The 22,459-nt window shown below is 37.7% G+C and overlaps 2 protein-coding genes across 2 annotated transcripts; both read left to right on the forward strand.

Moving 5' to 3' along the window:
• Nucleotides 1-8,822: 8,822 nt before the first annotated feature.
• On the forward strand, nt 8,823-13,318 carry calm2a (calmodulin 2a (phosphorylase kinase, delta)). The gene is made up of 6 exons (XM_055170410.2): nt 8,823-8,951; nt 9,606-9,636; nt 11,444-11,587; nt 11,660-11,766; nt 11,843-11,978; nt 12,327-13,318. Exons 1-6 carry the CDS (start codon nt 8,949-8,951, stop codon nt 12,353-12,355), a joined length of 450 nt encoding a protein of 149 aa, XP_055026385.1. The 5' UTR covers nt 8,823-8,948; the 3' UTR covers nt 12,356-13,318.
• Nucleotides 13,319-15,136: 1,818 nt separating this feature from the next.
• On the forward strand, nt 15,137-21,687 carry stpg4 (sperm-tail PG-rich repeat containing 4). Its single transcript, XM_055170409.2, has 6 exons — nt 15,137-15,715; nt 15,814-16,068; nt 16,662-16,726; nt 20,096-20,141; nt 21,320-21,424; nt 21,531-21,687. Exons 1-6 carry the CDS (start codon nt 15,584-15,586, stop codon nt 21,657-21,659), a joined length of 732 nt encoding a protein of 243 aa, XP_055026384.2. The 5' UTR covers nt 15,137-15,583; the 3' UTR covers nt 21,660-21,687.
• The last annotated feature ends 772 nt before the right edge of the window (nt 21,688-22,459 follow it).

Here is a 22,459-nt window from a genome sequence, read left to right on the forward strand (position 1 = left end):
GTAACACCCGTGACTGGTGATTTGTTGTGTCACTGGTGTTACTGTGTTTTTTTCTTTCGCATTAAATAAAATCTTTCACATGTGACATGATGATACTTTCAAAAGCATTGAATTCTGCTACACTTAAGAATTAAGCTTTAAAGCTGCAAAAATTATAAATAATATTTCATGAACACCTTTAAAATTGCTTAACAAGTAAGGTAACACCAGTGACAAAAAAAAGGTGTACGGAGTCTTTAAGTACATGCACACAAAAAATAAAAAAATCATTAAGCTGTCATATGTGTACTCATTAAGTCAAATAGTAATCTAATAATGTGGTCTAAGTTTAAATGTTAGAAAAATAAATCCATTTTAAGACATCTTGACATACCAAAATCGGATGTTTCTGTAGAATGACCCATCTATAAGTTTTTTCATATTCACTGTAAAAAACTCTTTGCTGCCTTAAATTTGTTTGTTTAATGAACTTAGATTAAGTAATCTACAAGTAATACAAGTTATTTCAACTAACTAGTATTTATCTTAACTAGAGATGAGTTGTTATAACTTATAGTTTAAATATTTCAACTTAATTGTATAAGTTGTAGCAAGTCATCTCTTGTCAAGATAAATAATAGTAAGTAGACACGACTTGTAAATCTGAGTTGATTAAATAAAAAAAATTAGACAGCAAATATTTTTTTACAGTGTGCATTTGTTTCTCTGGTCAAAATGTCTGTGGACATTGTGCATCATCAACCTCTTATACCCCTGTTGAACATGTCTGTATAAATTATGACATTTTTACACACTATCAGGCTTTTTAAATGCTTTTAAAAAAGTGGTGTTAGTGGTATTTATCCTTTTAAAATATGTGAAGTATTAGATAAAAGTAAAACTTTTCTATTTATGACCTTGATTGTACTACATGCAGTCATCAAATTGAAGGTGTAGTATTTAAATTTCACCACTAAGTGGCAGCAGAGTGTTTTGTGTACCGTTTACTACATGTTTCCCTTTACCCCCAGGATCCAAATCACCATCCAATCCTATCCTATCCAGCACTAGTTGTAGTCATACACTTTTAAATATGCATATTAGCATGTTATTTACTTGTTTTTGCATTTATTTGACCTTTTTTAAAATCTTCTTTTCTCTGGTTCAAACAACACATTTTGGAGTTGTTCCTCTTTCTTGTTTAAAAATTGTTTTGGGTTGCTGATGCACAGTGTGTGCTATTAATTTTCAATGCTACTACACCAAACAGGTTTGCAAAAAAAGTGTTGTTTTTAAACCGGTTTGCTTGAACAATTCCATTTGTCTTTACAATACAACACATTGTACAGATGAGTCAATGTTGTGCATATCAGGTTAGTCGGGATGCCCAAAACAAACACATTTATTTTGACAGCACCACAGCGTTTGCACGTTTCTATGGAAGCAATCTTGATCTTTTCTGGAGAATCAATAACTTTATATATATAGTTATTAAAACATATTCAGAGCTCAGATTTTGAAAACTAGAGGCTTTAGATTTACCTTATTTTTGTCTTTTATGATTTCGGACAGTAAATGCAATTGAAAATATGTAATTGTATTTGCTGCCGTAAGAAGTGTAATGCAAAAACAACAATGCATCTGTCACTAAAGTATTTTCTTTTGCTTTCTTTTTTTCTTTTTACAGCTCAGTTCTTGATGATAGCAATCAAAATGTATCTTTATTCCGATAAGGCCCAAAATATTTTGTTTTGTCTATACACATTTTTTTCTACATTTTGTCTACACTGAACCATGACATCATTTAAGACTATCAACTTGATTTACTGTAAGGATCAAAAGTGCATCAAGCATTTGTCCTGATAGTCTAGCAGAAGCAGTAAACACTTAAAGGAAATAGTCATTGTTTTCTACAGTTTTGGACTCTGCTCTCTGTAAGCATTTATCTTTTGGTTATAAAACTATAAAGTTTAGGATGTGAACTAAGCTCTTTCATACTCGGGCCTTATCTCTCCTGTCATTTTTGCAAGCCCTTTCTTTTTTGCCAACAGTTTAATCCAGAGTTCAATTCGGAGTTATGCTGAGTCCAACTTTTCCTTCTAAATCTAGTAGTTCGGACAACAACAACAGTATATCTGGTGATTTGTTTATTTTAAATAAGCTATTTAGGCTTTGTTTTACAAACTTCTATTTGTACCACAATAAAATATGCTGTTCTTAAAGTACTATTTATATACCATCATAAAAGAATGTGGTAAGAATAACGTCTTTTTAATACTGTATGTCATCTAATACATCACTGTACTCCATCTTCTTTCTAGTACTTTCCCACATACCCCTGAAAACCAACTCTATACCCTCCGGCATTGTTATAGGCTTCATAAATTAAAGATGACACAACCTCTAGTTACACGGGAGGACATCTACACCCAAACACCTGCTCTGGCCTGCGAGTATCCACACCCATAACTCCTGGAGTCAATGAAACTTTATGCAAACACGAGGTCTTTGGAAAACCTGACCATGTAAAGGCTTGCCTTAACTTGACTAGAACCTGTGAAGGTATGAGAGAAGGATTCTTTTGTTTTGAAACTAGAGACCTGGAATGTTCTGTTGTAGATAAGGTCACCTTTCCTTATGCGAGCTGACAAAAATGGTCTCGAAAAGCAAGAAACAGTGAGTCATTTTAAGAAAACATACAAACACTTTGGCTTTACACTTCAGCCCACGTACCGTACGATTGCTCATGCACCCAATACTATTGTAGGGCAAAACACGTCACGCAGGTTTACGTTCATATCATTGCGTATCGTCACAATAACTGAAAATAGCATGTGATTGAAATTCTTAACGCCCACAACTGCTGCTTTCATGACAAATGTGTTACTGGTTTCTTCAAACAACAAAACTTGTCTCAATTCTCACTACTTCTAGGACTTTGGACACTTTGGCAAGCTCTAGCGAATAGTCGAGAAAGATTGTGAAGTGTTGTTAAGCATGACGTGCTTCAGATTGCCTGCCACCCCTTCGGGCGTGATTATATTTGCATTGTCTGTAAATGATATTAAAATAATAATTATTTTATGATTTGTTATCCCCCTTTAGTAGCTTATCCCTGACATGTAAACTAAGGTTAATACACTCAGATAAAAGGTACAAAAAGCTGTCACTGGGATGGGACCATTTCAAAAGTACACTTTTGTACCTAAAAGATGCACATTGGTAATTAAAAGGTACAAATCTCTAGACCGACCCAGGAACAACTTTTATACTTTTTTTTCTAAGAGTGTAGTTGACCATAAAAATGTTTTATTATAAATTGATTATAAATATAAATATATTGAATTTAATACTTAAAAGTATTGTACTCAGCCCTCTTCTACATGCTATGCAATGGAGTTTGATGTTAACATGTTGCCAAACTAAACTAGTAAAAGTACATTTAAGCAGGCTGAACTATTTCAATGAATACACACAAAAAATGCTGTTTTTTTCAACCCACTGTTGGGTTAAATTCGCAAAGAAATTAAAATGAAAAACTGTAATATGTTTTGGAATATTGTGGTATTTTTTTTACAAATGACTTATGTATGTTATATCCTCCCCTCCTCCAAACGATATGTACTTTCAGTAATATGGTATGGCAGGTGGGCGGGATCCAGGAAAAGATTGCAGCGATTCCCAAATAGGAACATGACCCAACTTCAAACGATTCAAATCAGTTCTCGATAGACGAATTCCATTCCCGCCCTACCTTTTATTTGTTTTTACCACGGGACAAATAAGACAATCGCTACTTTCGTTTCATGGCGACTTTAAAAGGGACAAACCCAACCTGTTGGGTTGTAATATATCCTATGCTGGGTTGTTTCAACCCATTATTGGGTCAAATACAGTATTAACTCTTTCCCCGGCATTGACGAGTATCTCAACAATTAAGAGAAAACACTTCCCTGCCACTGACGCTTCACTGACGAGTTTTTACGGCAATCTATATTTCCGCTATTATCCACTAGGTGGCGCTCTTACACAACTTATAAAACACTAAAGCACCCACTGATTAAAAAACAATAACAATTCTGTGTATCTTTTAATTATCGTTCTGAATCTGATCTCTAACAAAAGTCCGTCAAATTAATATGATATTTTTGAAGAAACCTACCCATATTTGAGAGGTGATAAAAAGAGAACAAATGAAAATAGGATGAAACGTTTTCCTGGGGGGTTTTGAAAGCATACTGTTCTGTCATTTGATATATTGTATGTTTATAAATTTATAGAAAACATTTTCTGGAAGGTATTACATTTTATTGGGAAAGTCAAAAAAAAAATGCTGGCGCTGGATGGCAACTTTTTTTAAATGCTGGAGGGGAAAGGGTTAACATAACTTAATCCAACAGTTGTCCATTTTTAAACAAACGCTGAGAGTACACTATAAAAAATGCTGGGTTAAAAAGTAACAAACCCAGCTGTTGGGTTAAATTAACGCAGAAAATGTTTATTTGATCCAACAATGGTTTAAAACAACTCAGCATTTTAGGTTAAAACAACCCAAGATAGGTTAAACTACAACCCAGCATGTTGGGTTCATCGCTTTTTGACCCAACGCTGGGTAGAAAATAACCCAGCATTGCATTTTTTTGTGTGTAGGCAGATGACTTGTTGGTAATGACCTCGTAGGCAGAGTTAAACTATTAACCTAGCACCAAAAGCTGGTTTGCCAACCGCCAATAAACAATAAAGAACTATTAACCTCACAGTCCTTTCTCCTTATACAAAACTCCTAATAGAAATTCAATCAGAAGTTGATGAAATTTAAAATAAAGCTTGAATTTAGGCAGAGAGTGCCATTCGATCACTTTCTCAGATGCTATTTGAATATTTCGAACTCAAACCTGCTTGATCATCGCCTTTCCCGTGGACATACATGCACATGCAGTGAAGAATACAACTACGCTGCCTTTAACAATCAACAAGATGAAGAGATCTCATGTGACCAGAAGTGAAGCAAAAATTGGATTTGGATGTGCCTTGATGATTTCCTACCTTGGAATGTATCTTCTGAAGGCAGCATTTTTTACTGCTAGACATCGAGTCCCTTTCTATATAATTAATTCTGATTTCAAGAATCCATTACATACAGTATGTTCCACTTGGCCATTTTCTCATTAAACTAATTTACGATCTGAAACCAGATCCCACAGTGTGACTAAAGAGGCTTTGTTTTCCTAGAAGAACTGTCAGCAATAGTAAAGATTTTCATAATAAACAAAAGCAACTTATTTAATATAGAAAGGCATTTGTATGCAGACATTGTCACAAACATGTTTGTTTGTGCTTTAAGACCATTTATTCATGCACAGTCTGAATCCAGCTTATCTACACTTGTGATTAATATAGCAAGGCCCTTCATGTGGTTTCTTGTTTCTTTGTTGCATAATCTTCTCTATGAGTCGAAATCCCAGTGTAAAAAGCAGACTTGAAATGAATAGACACCACTGTGTTGAGGATTAGGCTTATGCCAGTGAATGCCAAGCAGTTGCTTGTAAAGATCTCAAAATTGAAGTGTTAACTGTATAAGCATTTCAGTAAACATGGTCTGCTTGTGGTTTTGTGTTTGCACACATGAATGGGTGTGGATGGTAAGCTTTCTGTTTGTGTATAAATGTGCGCATCCAATCCACGCAATGATTTGGTCGACTAAAGAGAGCAGAAATGGATAAGAAAGCATAAAAATATAGTTTTAGGGTAAGAAATGAGTTTGAAATAGAGCGGGAATACAGCAAACCGTATTCGCACATTCTCATTGGTTAATCATCAGAGTGTGTTATTTTCCATCACTTTGACTGTTCCCTCTTTTCTTTATCCTTCTGACACACCATCCCCATTGACTCACAGTGATCTCTTACACAGAGTAAATTAAACTCTTTTCACAATAACTGTGCAAGCTAGTGCTCGGTTAGGTGAGCTCATTATCGACGAAGCACATCTCTCGGTTGATCTGGTTAACGTGCCTATTGGGTTCATCATAAAACAATCAATCCCCTCTGATACCTGCACAGTTTCCACTCTCTCCCAACTGCACCTTGACTGGGCTCAGTTTAAAGCCCAGCATAGACAGGTGGCCAGTGGGAGAAAGAGATCCAGGCAGCCAAGCATAGAGAAACAGGCCATTAGATACTCCCATGCATTCGGTGAATACAAGCGGGCCCGAGGATCCACTGTGTTTATGCCCACAAGCCTGCTGCTCCTTATGTCACATCTGAGATATCCCTGGATGAGTCTGTCTAAGCTGATGTTACTCTTGATTGCATACACACACTGTCAATCATGTGCCCGTATGTGAAGCTATGGATCTGTCTGATTGAGCTTGGTGAAAATATAGTTAAATGGCTGTTTATTAATGCGTGGTGGTGTCCTAAGGTTCTACTGTGGGCTACATAACATCTTATTTTCTCAATCATTTACATTTATGCATTTGGCAGACACATCTTAAGCAACTGCATTCAAGCTATACATTTTATCAGTGTGTGATTATGTTATTGCAGGTACATTTGGCATCCAAGGTCATTCTTGTTTAAATGGTTATAATTATTTTATTCATTGTCATGAATCACAAGATGTTACAGGTCATAACAATATTTCTGTTAAAAAGTGTCTTATATAGCTGAAAATCATGATTTTCTGTTGTTTGAATTAGTCACTGTCAATTCTGTTACTGTCAACTCTGTTACCAATGTACAGTAACAGTGTTGACAGTATGTAACTGGCATTCTTACAGAAATGCTCTTTCACTCTCTCTCTCTCTCTTGAATATTTTCAACTTGGGCGAAGATGCGTTTAAGGCAAATAGCGCATGTTTTTTCGCGGCAAACGCACCGCCCATATCGCGTCATTCGCATCGCCCCACGCATCTGATCGCGTCTTTGCATTGTTTTTGTATGTAATCTACTTGCACAAATCGTTGAACTCGCGTCTGGTGTAAACCCACAGTAAGGGGGCGTGCACACCAAGGCATTTATGCAGGCGTAAGTTTTTTATTGTTTCCAATGCAATGTGTTTTAAAAAATGTACAACTTAGGGTGAAAAGCTCAGCTCGTCAATGTCACTTCTCACTTGGCCATCCAATCACAGTGGAAGAGGGGCGGGACAAACATCACAACAACCAACCGGCGCAACGACTGATAAACAAAGCAGAAGTATCATAGCAACCAAAGCTTTCAGCTGAAAAAAAGCTGGCAAGCACCTACAGCCAGCGTCCGCCTACAACCGGCGTCCACCTGGCGTTTCAACCACATTTAAACGCTTTGGTATACACGCCCCTTGACTAAATTAATTGTTATGGCCTGTAAGATCTTGTGATTTGTGATAAAGTAGATGCCAAATTATTAAAACAATTAAAAATATAATAAAAAGCAGAAACTATTACCAAGATGTGTCATTGGTATTGATATGAATGGGGGGATATCGCAACTCCCTTTAACCTAAATAGCGCACTATTTGAGGAAACATCCATTTTTAGTGTTGTCCGAAATCATTGTGGACATTATTCAGTACAGTCATTCAAACCCACAATGCACCGCAATAATGAGGGTACAACCAATAGCTACTTGCACTCGTCCAATGAGGTTCGCGATGAATGAATTCTTGCATCACTTACTCATTTTCATTCCCTCTTTCAGGTGAACTATATTAGTTGACGAATAGTGAATGAACGTATAGGGGGCTATTTCGCACACAGCCTTGCTTTAGCAAGACCTGGCTGGGACCGCTGCAAATATGGCGGCGCAGTGACGCGACTTCCTTAAAAAGACTTTGGTGTGTGTGTGTTTCTCTCTGTGTACAAACAAGACCAAGATCCGCAGTGCAACCCGTTGACAGCTAATTGCTTTCCTTCATGTAAAATTAAATACAGCTTCTGCCCTCACTAAAGTCAATACAGTGCATGAGATGTTTGATGTCTCCATAATGGTTAATGTAACTGCAATGAAGCAGAATTTTATTGTACCTCAGTTGATTCAGTTTTATAGGAAACTGAGCCGTTACAGAGGCTTTTAATTGGCTATGCTTTAAAGACATTATTCTTGCTGTTTAATGTCTGCAGACCAGCGTAAAACAACATTGCAGGGGTACTTTGTGCTAAGCTTGCAGCAGGCCAGGCTTGCCAAACCAATCGTATCAAGAAATAAAGTGGATTGCACTCCATAACTAACATCCACATTCCTTCAACAACGCAGTATTGGGACAACCATTTGTTTTATTTCATTGATTCTTCAATGCATTATATAATGCTTAGTCTACACCTGTCCACCTAGATGATTCAGTACATTGCTTGCCACTTGCACGAGAATCATTTACATAATTTAAACTACTATTAACTTCACTACTTTAGAGGCATTAACATCGTCAAAACATAAAACACCTAAAATAATCACATCAATAGATCGCTTGATTGCCTAATTCCACGCTATATGATTTCGAAACCAACTTCTTGCTGAAGAGATTCATATGCAGTGAATCTATCCGGAATGCAGCTCTGTTCGGATCTTAGCGAGTGACGCATTGCGGCTGCAAACCGACCAATCAGAAGCCGCCGCTCCTGACCATAACGTACAGTGCTGCGAAAGACGTATCACGTCACAGCAGAATGTATGACTCCGCGAGTGAGCTAGTCCCAATCAAAACAGACCCTTCTCGGTGCCTCTCACACATCTTCGCGATTTGAGAAAGTCGCCATCGTATAAAGTTCACGTCGCACTGTACTACTAGTTCAAAAGATGCAATAGTGCGATTTTTCACGATCGTTTCTGACAGGGAAGGAAGTGTGCTGGCGGATGGAGAGCGAGCGGGGGGAGGAGTTTGTTGGCGACCATTAAAGGCGCGTCAAGTCCTGTATGATTGCATCCTGTTTTTGTGCCAGCTGCGGTACTGTACTTACTGTGTGGAGATATATCTGCTAAAACATCGCGATGGTGAGTTTCATAATGTTTTATATGAAAGGCTTAGTTTATTTTTATGCAGCACTTATAGGGACAATTTTAAAAGGATGCGCATTACAGTGGGCGTATAGTTCATTCATCGGGATACATAACATTTGAATGCGTGGAGTGATACGCATTGTGGAATGCAGTAGTTGCTTTTATAGTCTGTAATTGCATTTGAAAATACATTAACGTAAGGTCCTCTGGTCATACATTGTGTTATGTTATATATTGTAATGCAACAACTTGAAAAGTCCGTACATTATTGGGGCTCGTAAGCACGGCAGCTGTAAATATGACGCATTATGTTATTGCACGCGTTCATGTGTGCTTGTTCTGATATGGAAATCATTCAGCAAGGACAGTCTAATTACACGAATTTATTATTCGTATAAAGAGACACTTTTATGGCCGGTGGGAAGGGACTGCGCCACCTCCATCGCTTAAAGTGTCATGTTTGCGGCTGTTTTCTCGTCTAGCGTTAACAGGAGTACATCATGTACCGTATGACAACCAAGTTTTAAATACAAGCCTCCACATACACAATTATTGATGTAATGGTAATATAGACCTTGAGACCCTCCCACCATTACTGAATATTTGGTGACATCCTTGTTTAAATGTATTTTCTTGTCTCCTTCGCAGGCTGACCAGCTGACAGAGGAGCAGATTGCCGGTAAGACTTTCTTCTAGCCCTCCTGTTCATTGGCACGTGGCCGGTGGTGTGGATTCCTGCGGTTTTCCCCCTGTTCTCCGCCCCCTCTCTCTCTTGTGGATTTATATTATTTCCATTTATGGCAAGCAGTGAGAAAGGGTTGGGACGCTTTCCCTAAATGAATGGATCGGTTGTTGTGAGGAAAAGCAAGCAAAACCAGGCTGTAAGCCTATGTGAATGAGGAATTTGTGGGTCTATGTGTAGTTTTAAAGTGAACACACCCTTCCCTGTTGGAGGGAGGCAGTAACTGCAGGCAGAGGAACAAGGGCGTGCCCCCCTTTGGACTTAACATCTCACCATCGTTGACTCGAAGCTGGTCATCATTAGCAGTCTGAGTCATTTATGATCAGATATATAAAGGATTGTAATACCTGGTACTCCTTAAACAAACACATTTCTGTTGGATGACTAAAATGAAAAGCAGTACCATACGTGTGCCTTTTTTTTGTAGTTTTCTAACTAATCCCTTAAAACTGTGCAGGAGTGCACAATAAAGTTATTATTTATCTCTGGTGTTTCATACGAATTCGTAAGATTCCTCTGAGATGAAATCTCCTCTAATATGTTTAATCGTGGTTGTGTGTTTTACAGTAAAGAGCCTCAAACAAAACGACTGTGAAACCGTATAGGTCATTATGGTCTGTATCCATAGTGACGGTGAGGTCACGGCGGTGTATCCATCGAGTCACTAAAGTGTGTTTCCCTGGCGATCGTTTGAGGTCAGAGCTATGAAGTCTAGAATCTGTATCAGCTCAATAGGGTCACGGCAGTGGATCTCTTCATGGCTCAATAGGTTCTCCATAGAAACCAAGTGAGGTCACAGGGCGGGATCTCCATAGAAACGGTGTCTCGGAGTTGATGGTTTGCATACGAGTAGTGTAAGGTTTCACTCGTACACTGGGGAAAAGTCAGTGTAGCAGTAAGAAACGTTTTTGCATAAAAATGAGGTCATGTTTATTCGTTAGTTTTTTTGTGGTATATTTTCCACTCATCCTTTGTTCAACTTTGCTGTTATTATCAATGATTTTGTGTGTTGGGAGGAGTCTCGTGCATTTAAAGTCAACATAAAAGCCATTCAGAACCCATTGTACTTCTGTAATGTGGTGTATTGATTTTATTGAACTGGATTAATAATTGACTGGAATCATAAAAAATGGCATTGCATTCCAAAATAAAAGCATGTGGTTTGATAGGAGAGTACAGGGTAGTTATCAGCCAGAGAGAAAGGTGGTTTTAAGGGCAGTGAAAGTTGTTACATTTTGTTAAAAGTTTATAATCATCTGTTAATTGGTAATTACTTGCAGTTTACATTAATAAAAGCTGAGCACATTTTGAAAACTCTACGTTCGAATATAATATGTGACATGTATAGTGCACTCTTACAATGGCTGGGTTGTTTTTAACCCATGGTGGGTAAATATTGGACAGAACACATACTGGGTTAAAAATGACCCAAAGTTGGGTTGGTGTTTTGCAACCATGGGTTATAATAACCCAGCATTGGGTCAATTTTAACACAGCGGTGTGTTCTGTCCAATATTTACCCGACATGGCTTAAAAACAACCCAGCCATTCTTAGAGCGTGCATACCTGTTTTAACATTAAACAATATACGAGTATGCATTTGAATGACTGCTGTTTAGTATATTTGGGAATCCTTCTTTGAAAGTTGCCCCACTGGTTTGTCTGTGTGTTTGTGGTGCATGCTTGTTTATTTTTGGGAGAATCTATTAACGCAACGTCCTGTTTCGTTTGTTGCTCTTCGCAGAATTCAAAGAGGCATTTTCACTCTTTGACAAGGATGGTGATGGCACCATTACCACCAAAGAGTTGGGGACCGTCATGCGCTCCCTCGGGCAGAATCCAACGGAGGCCGAACTGCAGGACATGATCAACGAGGTGGACGCTGATGGTAAGTGCATGCCTATATCCACAAAGTGAATAGAAAAAGGTGAAATAGTCCTATAACACTCTTTCTCTGCAGGCAATGGGACGATAGACTTTCCAGAGTTTCTTACCATGATGGCAAGAAAGATGAAAGACACCGACAGCGAGGAAGAGATCAGAGAAGCATTCCGTGTCTTTGATAAGGTAAAGTTGTGACAAACTGTTTCTCACTAGACATATGTCCTGTGTAGTGTCTGACCTGGGACATCTTGCGTTTTAGGACGGGAACGGCTACATTAGTGCAGCTGAATTGCGTCACGTCATGACAAACCTCGGAGAGAAGTTGACCGACGAAGAAGTCGATGAGATGATCAGAGAAGCAGATATCGATGGAGATGGACAGGTTAACTACGAAGGTAAGCCCATTGTTGTTGTGTCATGCTGCTGATTTGAGGAACTTAATCTCAGTAATGTTTGGACCGTGTTTAGCACAGCTCAAGATTTCGCTGAAATCAAAAATGTTGCGGATAGCACCATCACAACCAGTCAGAACATATTAAATATAGTTATGTTGTGTTGGATTTGGGCTAGAGATTTTACTGTGGGCGGGGCTACCCATTGTAACCAATGAAAACATGATGATTGTATTACAATACAAATGGGTGGAGTGAGGTTTTTTTCTAACAGTGATTTTGCATCATTCCAGAAATAATATGCATGCATTGATTAAATTAAATGTACTAATACGTTTTCTGTCTCTACAGAATTTGTACAAATGATGACGGCGAAATGAAGGCCTTGTACAGATCCCTTGTACTCTCTCTCTTCTATAAATAATTTGCCTTTTTTCTGTTTAATTTATCTGTAAAACATTAAGTCCCCTCCCCTTTCTCCTCCCGGCTGTCCAAAGGAACTGCATGTAAACTGCATAGGATCTTCAGTCCTCATGTCCCTTTCTTTTGCTGTCATCGTGTTTTCGGGGTGACGATGCGGTTACACGATCAGGTGCTTGTTGCCGCGAAGAGGGGCCTGTGGCGTGCAAAAACTTACACGTCACGTCTGTCTGACCCCCTCATGCGTAGCAAGAGTGGATCCCTGCCAGCTGGTTGTCTATTGGCAGCGATGTTGGCATGGCAACAATGTAGAGTAGTAACTCTGCATGGACTATGGACTAAGTATATTATATATATATATACATTTATATATATATATGAAATTTCTCAGCATTGCACTACTGCAAAAAAAAAAAAAGAAAGACACGGGTGTATCTTCAAGATACTCGTACATAAACTCTTTTTGTATCTGCTGTTCTATACCAAGAACTTGTTTGAATCTTACAATGCTTTAATGTTCTATTCACTTAATCTAAGGTAGTTTTCTTTTTACTTTTTTTAAAACGCCACTTAATGGCATTGTCATGCCTCAGATAGTCCATTCCAAGATGTATATTTGTTTTCCAATAAAATTTACTATTTACCCATACTGAAAAGTTTTTGTTTGCAAAGTATCTTTCAGCCCTTGATAATTGTAAAAAAGCTCTGATGTTATTCATTATCCATCCCAGAGCTGGTTTGCAGCCACTATCATTAATTTTGTTAACCAAAATGTTTACAATATTTATTGTAATGGTTGAAATGATTCCTTTGTAAATCACTATACAATGCATCAGCTGGTCAAATTACTCTGTGTGTTCACAGGATAGGATGGGGTACGCCTCCATGTCTATAAAGCTCATTAAAGTACTATTGAACGACCACTACTGTAAATGTCATCTTTTTCTGCAATATTATGCCATATAATCTTTTCAGGCTACACAGAGGATCTCACTAGCCAAGAGATCGAAGGTTGTGTTCAGAATTAATTTATATTGTGCTCACTTTATATTGAATTTAAAGTGACAACACGTTTATTGAGAGCTTTATACTATCAGATTCAAAAGAATGAAGCTTAAGATGGTTATTCACAGCAATACATATCAGTTTTCAAGTCCAGCAGGTTTAACCAACAATAAACACTGAGCTCTTCAGATACTTGTGAATCATGTAGCCCAGCAACAGAGGAAAAGATTTAGCCCTAAACTCCCAAAGAGCTGCTGCTACTGTGTTTGATGTCTTATTATATATTATTAATTTAAACTGACATAACCTGTCGGTTTATTACACAATATTACTGATTTTATATTGTTTCAGCCAGAGTTGTATAGTACTTAAGTATTTTTACTTTCTACATAAAAGTACATTTTCAATTATTCGTATTTTATTAGTGTTTTTCTTTGGAAAACATACATTCCAAAACATATTATCATAATTTTTACTCCACTACATTTCATAATTTCAAGTTTTTGGTTTATATTTAATTTTTAAGTACATTAAACATCTAGTAATTTTTTTACTTAAGTAATAATTTTTTTCGTACTTTTACTCAAGAAAGTAAAAGTAAACAATTTTTATGTAATTAGGCATTAAATCAATTTTAATATTCAATATATAATGAATACACAGTATATGATTCTATGCTTTAGAATGTAGTGAACATTTTTTAGTAAAGAAAAGTAATTTTTTTCCCAAGACAAACACTCTGATAAAGCACAGATGCTTGGAAAATGTAACTAAAATACTTATGTATTATACACCTCTGGTTTCAGCATCCTTCAAAGCTTACAAAACTTTTAATTTCAGTTGTTTAAAGTCAGTAAATGAAACCGAAATAGTATATAGTACAAAGGATCTGTCAAAATCAGAAGATTATATTTCAAAGTTTTTAAAGGAGAAACACGAGAAGCAGGGGAATTAACCAAATATCTCCATTTAATATCTATATAGAAACCATTGAGATGTACTGAAAAAAAAAGATTCATTGAATTTAATAAAAAAATTTAAGGTAAGTGGTTGCAATCAATTTATTTAAGCTACATTTAAACAAAAGTTTTATATTTTATTTTACTTTACTGATCTTTTTTGTTTAAATGTAGCTTAAATAAATTGATTGCAACCACTAACCTTAAAAATTTATTAAATTCAATGAATAATTTTTTTCAGTGTATCTTGTGATTTTTTTATTTCGTAATAAGATAGCACATATAACCGAAATAGTATATAGTACAAAGGATCTGTCAAAATCAGAAGATTATATTTCAAAGTTGTTTTTAAAGGAGAAACACGAGAAGCAGGGGAATTAACCAAATATCTCCATTTAATATCTATATAGATGTACTGAAGAAAAAGATTCATTGAATTTAATAAAAAAATTTGGGGTGGGTGGTTGCAATCAGTTTGTTTAAGCTACATTTAAACAAAAGTTTTATATTTTATTTTACTTTACTAATCTTTTTTAAATGTAGCTTAAATAAATTGATTGCAGCCACTTACCTTAAAAATGTATTAAATTCAATGAATCATTTTTCAGTGATTTTTTTTATTTCGTAATAAGATATATAGCACATATGTAGTGTACATGTATTGTAGACTCATATGGTGCTTAGTATATGCTATATATATGGTTCTTCATAAGTGCTATAGCACTAAAAAACAGTCCCCCCATAAAATTATTGCTTTAAAAGCTATTTAGCACCAATTGTTAGAGGGTACTTTACAATGTGAAGCTAAATCTTGTAAAACTAGCATTTAAAAGAGCAAATAAGAGATGACAAACACATGTATCCAGGGCTCTGGATTAATAGTTAAATAGTGTTTGTGCCTAAGCAACGCTTGCTGTCGTCGAGGTGTCTGTTACAAAGTCAAACAGCGGCGAAAAGCACAACTATGACCACAGGAAGAGAGAAAACATTACCTAAAGTAAAGGCTATAGAAAGGGTAAGTTTTTCCACATTTACTGCTATAGCCAGCCTGTATGGTAAAATTGGCCTATATCGGCGAAAGCTACATGTGACAATAAGGTTATTTAATATGCATGCACAATAAAATTTTTGTGTTACATTTTAAGTCAACTATGTTACTATTAACACCACTTGTCCATTTTAAGGATTCATTTACAAATTGATACACAAAAGCATAATTAATGCATGAGATCAACACTTGAAGATTTCCAAGAATATGTAAAAGTTTTGTCAAGGCATGCAGTAAATAATTTTTTGCAGAAACATGACAAAGAGGTATACACTGACAGAAGTGGCTGGTGGAGAAACACTATTAAGGTATGAGATCTATTTACATTAAATGTGATGGAAAAAGTGCATCATCGTGTATAGCAAACAAAATATTGGTATAATGAAAAGTATCTGTCTACCATTAGAACTCTCCCATTCCTGGCAGTTACCACATCCGAGACTTCATTGAGGAAATGGGTCTCAACCCTGTGGCCAAAACGTATGGCTTCAAAAGCACTGAACGGGGCAAGCTAATGATGTTTGTACGTAAAGGGGACGTGTTATTGCCTGGAGCCTATAACTTCACTGACTCCACCAATGAGGCTCTCCGGCGCCAGGCAACTTACTCTTTCAAAAACTGCCCAAGATCTGATAACTACACTTTAGGGATCAGGGATAAGGTGAGTCTGTGCAATATGTCAGCCCATATAAGCTTAAAGAATCACCAAATGGTAAATTGTGGCCCCCAAAACCATTCCTGACCTCCAAAAGCACCAATGTTTTGAAAAAATATGGTGCCTCCCCATTGGTGGTAGCCATTTGTAATGCCTCAAATAAATAAACATTCACTATGTACCCAGGCACTAAATAGGCTGTGTCCCAAATGGCACACATCATGTGACTAATGGACTTACAATGCCCACCATGTGTGCGTGTCCAATAAGTCTACAAGACCGTAGGGTGTTTGTCATTTTAGGTTTGAGAAGGGTGCTCATGGGCGCCCCCTTTTCACTCGATATACGCGCTTGATGTGCATTTCTCCTCTGCCCACACTTATGCGAGCTTTGCATCACACTTCTTCCCAAAAGTGCTGATTTGAAAGTGTTTTCGGAGTGTTTAGGGTATCATTTGGGATAGGGCTTTGAGGTCTTAATGTGCATGGACTCATGTGACTCATTTGACCAAGAGATCCAATTGTCCCTATATTTAAAACATTTGGCCAACGAAACCACAGGTTTCTAGATCATTGTTTAAACTTATTGTTTTCATCCAGGATATTCGCCTGTCACCTGGTCATTATAATGTTACAGAGAAGCCTGTCACCAAATCACACTGCAAGTAAGTGTTCGATCTCAACACACAGCACACTTTCACACACTTCATCAGAGAACATCACACACTACAGACTGTGATGATATATCACAGCATCACTTCACAACTTCAAAGAATAGCTCTGTGCTGGACAAAACATCAAACTAATGCATTTATTTTAAATTACGATTGCACAAACATATTAATAAATATACTTTTTTGACATAAAGGTCTTAGAGCACTTTCTGATTGTTAAATGTTACTGTTAAGGCTGTCAAAAGATTAATCACATACAAAATAAATGTAGACAGATGTGTATACATTTGAAAACAATATGTACCACTAAGGGACTCTTTTGGCGCATAGGTGTACTTTTTGAAAAAACACTTTTTTTCTGACAGTGTATACACTAAAAAAAATGTTCACACCCAGCGTTGGGTCAAAAAGGGCCATACCCAGATCGCTGGGTTGTAAATGAATCTATGCTGAGATTTTTAAACCCATTGTTTAAACCCAAATTTAAACATTAAGGGGCGGTTTCCCGGACCAGCATTAGCTTAATCCAGGACTAGGCCTTAGTTTCATTTAATAAATATAACTAGTTTTAATAAACATGCCTTACTAAAAACATTACCTGTGTGCATTTTGAGGTAAAACCAAGGGCACTGATGTATTTTAAGATATGTCAGTGCAAGTTGTTATCAGTTTGGAGAGCTCTTAAAAGTGTTTAAGTCTAGGACTAGTCTAATCCCTGTCCGGGAAACCCCCCTATCTGGGTTAATTTAACCCAATAGCTGGGATCGTGAAAATTAGCCAGTGTTTTTTAGAGTGTAATTATCTGGTAAACTACACCTGGGATTACAGTATGTACTGTAGCTCAGCTGGTAAAAACAACCTACGATGCCAAGGTCATGAGTTTTATACTTTTATAGGGGCAGTTTCCCGGACAGAGTTTAGATTAAGCCAGAACTAGTACTTAGTTCATTTAGGACATTTAAGTCATAAAAATATACAGTTTACAAACATGCAAATAAGCATTACTGGTGTGCATCATGAGACCAAACAATAGCCCTGATGCTGTATATTTTGTGAGATAGTATGTGAGAGCAAACTATTTTCAAATAAGACAACTCAAACATGCATTTTAGTCTTGGACTGCTTAAGCTCTGTAAACTACCCAAATATGTGCTTCAAGACACATTTGCTAATGCATACATTAAAAATGATGTGACGTTACAACCAATAGTTTAGTCAAATATAGACAAACCCAACCTTTGGGTTAAATTTACCATGAAAATATATTATCCTCCAAATTTCTGTTCTTTCTCTGTTTATTAATGTAAAGCTGCTTTGGAACAATTGAGCAATTGTGAAAAGCGCTATAAAAATAAAATTTTATTGATGCAACTCTAAAAAAAAAAGTAAAAAAAGATGGATGCCTTCTATTGTCAGAAACTGACTGTAAAATGTACGACGATGGGCGCTGACATGTTACTTAAAAACGTCAGTTTGGAGAGCATGTGCTGAAGGAATCATCTGTGGAGACCGAATGGGGAGCCATAGATATGTACACTTATGCTGCCTTCACGTGCTATGGGAAAGATGATATTTTCCATTTGTGAACTGGTATTTACCAGCGTGTCGTGTTCAAGTGCATTTTCCATTTGTGAACTAGAATTTACCAGTTTGCTGGGCAAGTGCATTTTCCAATCTGTGAACTGGTATTTACCATTGCTTTTGTTGTCATTCAACCATTCACGACGTTGCTGCTGCTCTCCGCCATTTTAAAAAGGTCAAAGGTAATCTCATCTCGGCAACTCGGGCATCAAAATATTTTACGAGTTGCCCATTGGAAAATACCACATGAGGGGTGTTCATGTGCATTTTCCAGGTGGGTTTTGGTATTTAACGTTACCATAATCACGATAGCACGTGAAGGCAGCATAGATGTCGCCTTGGCTATACGGTTTCATTGGAAGCACGTGATACACGTCTGGATCCGACCTTACTTCCGGCTTCGTTTTTTTAATGCTCTGACTATTTGCCAAACTGATCTCTTGAACAAATGCCTCGTCGAAAATAACAAATTTTTAGGTTTCCTATGTAATCTATGTGTTGTTTTTTTGCTTGTTATATAAATAAACTACGTTTAAAGAACTTTGTTGTTATTTATTCTTAGCGGAGTTTACCGGAAGCTACGTGCAGCCGCTTGTTTATGTTGTTGCTGCTGAAACAGCAGTTCATTGGACCGAATGCGTCAAACAGAGCCGCCATCTTGAAACAGGGGAACCCAGCACCAGCGTCATTGTAGGCAATGGTGTAACGGAAGAATAAAACACCATAAATCGTCATGAATGCGATTTTCTTGGGGTTTTTTTGTTTGTTTCAACAGTCAAACATGTATTTAGCATTGAGTCCAGGAAAAAAATTAAGTTTTGATATTTTGAAAATCGACTTTTTCTAACCATAGAAAGGCCTAACATCCTAACATGAAAAGTTGCCTGTTTCCACTTTTCTGTCTTTAAACGCTCGTTTTTTGGGGTCGACAGGTTATAAAAACTTATTTACAGATTAAACTTAAAAACAGAATAATACCTTAAAGCTGCTGTGTGACAAGGTGTGCATCTAACACGCCAAAAAAATAAATAAATACGTTTTTATAAGCTGTCGACTTTAAAAAACGAGCGTTTAGACACAGAAATGGATACAGGCAACTTTTCATAGTACTCCTATTAGTAAAACTGCGTCCAATAGGGGGAAACGTAGTCGGCGATCCACTTTATTCTCCTTAAAGACTGGGTTTTACGGCTCGACAGCTTATAAAAACTTATTTCTGGGTTCTTTGGCTTGTTAGCTGTACATATTGTCACAAAGCAGCTTTTAGGCATTATTCAGTTTTTTGTTATAAGCCAGAAATGACAAGGAGGCGGCCTCTTGCAATACAAAGTCAATGGAGACCGTTGGATTGCTTTCCCCCCCGGTGGGCGTGGTTTTCAGGTTATGACGCGCTGCGCTCTGTCTCTATGTTGATATTTGAAATCACCTAAACAAACACGCCCCTACCCCAATAGAATCGGGACCTTCTGTTGATAGACCCGCCCCACACATACGCAACCCGGCATTTGATTTGATTTGATTGGCTATAAGTGTGTTTTGGTAGTTGGCCCGTCTGCTTTTCCAAACCGTTTTTCAAACATTGTGGACTCCGCCTTTAATTTATTGCCTAAACATGATATGGCCAGTGAAAATATCAACAGAGCAATGTGAACTTCCAGCTCGACTATACCTGCATTACATTTCTTATTGTTGAGCTCTCCAGTGCTTAACCTCCATGTTGACTGTATGCTCTTATGCTATTACCTTCACTTCTTTAACATCACTTATCTCTTATTGCAGACACGTGATGTTTCGTTCAGCGGTCCAGAGGGTCACTTTTCACCCTGTGAGTGTCCTCTTTCAACATAAAAACCTCTTCTGGACTTTGTGTGTACATAACAGCAGCTTTCGCTAATGCTTCAGAATGTTCAGTTAAGCGTCTAAGCTCGTGCGAGCGTCACTGGTTTTACACCTCATGCACTGTGGCCGCGAGCGTGCTGGGGCCGTCTGGTTATATGAGATCTGCTGGCAGCTGTCTGCTGTTGACAGAACAGTAAGGATGCTAAATCATCCTCTGGGTCTCATTAGGATGAACGTTAGGGCTTTGTGTGGTTTCGAGTGCGTGCCGTCTCGTGTACGACAAGTGTTTTGTCAGAGGTCAAGTAGCGAGGAAACCTCGAGCTTAATCTGAAGATGACAGATGCGTGGGTTTGATTTCTCAAGGGTTGATCTTTTATACTTTAGGCTTGATGGAGAGCTCAGATGTGTCTCTTATAAGTTGATCTGAGTTCTCAAAATGAGTTTTACATAGTTGAGTAGGAGTAGGCAATGTCTCAACCTCAAGGCACCACCACATAGCAAAACACATAAATGCAGAGAAACAATATGCATCGGAGCAGCAGTGTCACACTATACATCTTTTGCTGGGTAGCTGGATTAGTGGGTGCTGAATCTATAACAGCTCAGTGGCTCTACAGACATGTGTAGTATGGCACAGCTATCTGCTCTGATCCCGGGAATGTTAGGTTGGCTGCAGGGATGCAGTGGCTTGATGCCTCTAAAACCCATCGGATGTTGACCTCATCAAACAGGTTCCCTTGTGACCCGCATTAACATAGCCAGCACAGTTCAACTCACCGGAGGGCACAGCGCAGGTCGGCTGGATCAAGTGAGACCGCCGGTGAAATCAAATAGCACGTAACACTATCAGTCAGCTTCTGTAGCTCAGGTGTCTTGTGTTTGAATGCACACTTATATACAGTATTTACATGTATATGTAATTGATTAAAAGTTTTACTTCCGCTGGAAAAACTGTGAACAGCAACAGAATGTGTTTCGTTTCACTGGTTGCATCCTCTGAAAGATGCGTGTACGGAGGGCCTGCAGGGTAGAATTAAACGATACAGCCTTTGTAGGACATATGGATAGAAGAGTTGTCATCATAGCTGTGTTATGATGGAACTTGTTTTATACATTTTCTTTAAATGTTTGCTTTGTGTCATTGGCTTGCATTGATGGATTCAGAAGGATGGACCAGCACCAGGAGATTACGACCCAAGGCCAAACTCAGGCATTGCAGTAACGTCCTGCTTCAGATCCACTGTACCACGACTGAACAGCGTGCACACTGTGAGAACTATGTGTGACTGATCTAAGATGAGCTCTTTACGTTGTTTCACAACAAAAGAGGAAGTGAAATGTTTAAAACATGGCTTTGTGTGTTTGTTTTTTAAAGGGAACTCCAGGGCCTGGAGTTTATGACCTGACATGGCCCAAGGGTCAACGGCTTAGAGCTGGGGTCAACGTAGGATGGGCTCATGACCTTCTGTATCGCAACATACCATTAAATTTACCATTACAGTGACCTGCAAATAAACATTTATGTAATCTGAGTCATTGAATTCATTCAAATTAATGGCATGTGTTAAAAGGCCCAGTTTTTAAAAGGCCAATTCACACTGATCCAACAGACTCCATGACACGATTCCAACATACCCACTTCTTTATTAGATGGCATGGGGTATACCCACTTCTCCAGGCACCAAAACACTACCCAGTCTCATGTAGATGCGTATAAATAGCATGAAGTGTGAAAATCGTGCAATATGACAAAATTCCACTGATACGCTAGTCCTTCCCATACACCTAAACAGTGCATCTTTTTATCATTTTATTTATTGGTTTCTCATTTTTTTCAGTTTTTTTTTAAACCATTTTCACTTAGGGTTAGATTTGAGATTTGCTTAAGGAGGTTATTTAAAGGATTAGTCAATTTTCTTAAGAAAAATCCAGATAATTTACTCACCACCATGTCATCCAAAATGTTGATGTCTTTCTTTGTTCAGTCGACAAGAAATTATGTTTTTTGAGGAAAACATTCCAGGATTTTTCTCATTTTAATGGACCCCAACACTTAACAGTTTTAATGCAATTTAAAATGGCAGCTTCAAAGGACTCTAAACGATCCATAACGAGGCATAAGAGTCTTATCTGGCGAAACGATTGTCACTTTTGACAAGAAAAATAAAAAATATGCACTTTTAAACCACAACTTCTCTTCCACCGGCTGTATGACGAGCCAGCGCGACCTCACATAATTGCGTAATACCGTGGAAAGGTCACGTGTTATATAAAACACTCATTTGCGGACCATTTTAAACAATA

Source organism: Misgurnus anguillicaudatus, chromosome 11 (assembly GCF_027580225.2).
Source record: "Misgurnus anguillicaudatus chromosome 11, ASM2758022v2, whole genome shotgun sequence".
In the NCBI taxonomy this organism is placed as follows: domain Eukaryota; kingdom Metazoa; phylum Chordata; class Actinopteri; order Cypriniformes; family Cobitidae; genus Misgurnus; species Misgurnus anguillicaudatus.

Excerpts from the sequence above, each read along its gene's own strand:
- calm2a (XM_055170410.2), top strand. Across the intron at positions 9,637-11,443 it reads GACAGAGGAGCAGATTGCCG|AATTCAAAGAGGCATTTTCA; the intron begins GTAAGACTTTCT and ends TGCTCTTCGCAG. Across the intron at positions 11,767-11,842 it reads CATTCCGTGTCTTTGATAAG|GACGGGAACGGCTACATTAG; the intron begins GTAAAGTTGTGA and ends CTTGCGTTTTAG.
- stpg4 (XM_055170409.2), top strand. The coding sequence starts at position 15,584 with ATGAGATCAACACTTGAAGATTTCCAAGAATATGTAAAAGTTTTGTCA. Across the intron at positions 16,069-16,661 it reads CTTTAGGGATCAGGGATAAG|GATATTCGCCTGTCACCTGG; the intron begins GTGAGTCTGTGC and ends GTTTTCATCCAG. Across the intron at positions 21,425-21,530 it reads GACTGAACAGCGTGCACACT|GGAACTCCAGGGCCTGGAGT; the intron begins GTGAGAACTATG and ends TGTTTTTTAAAG.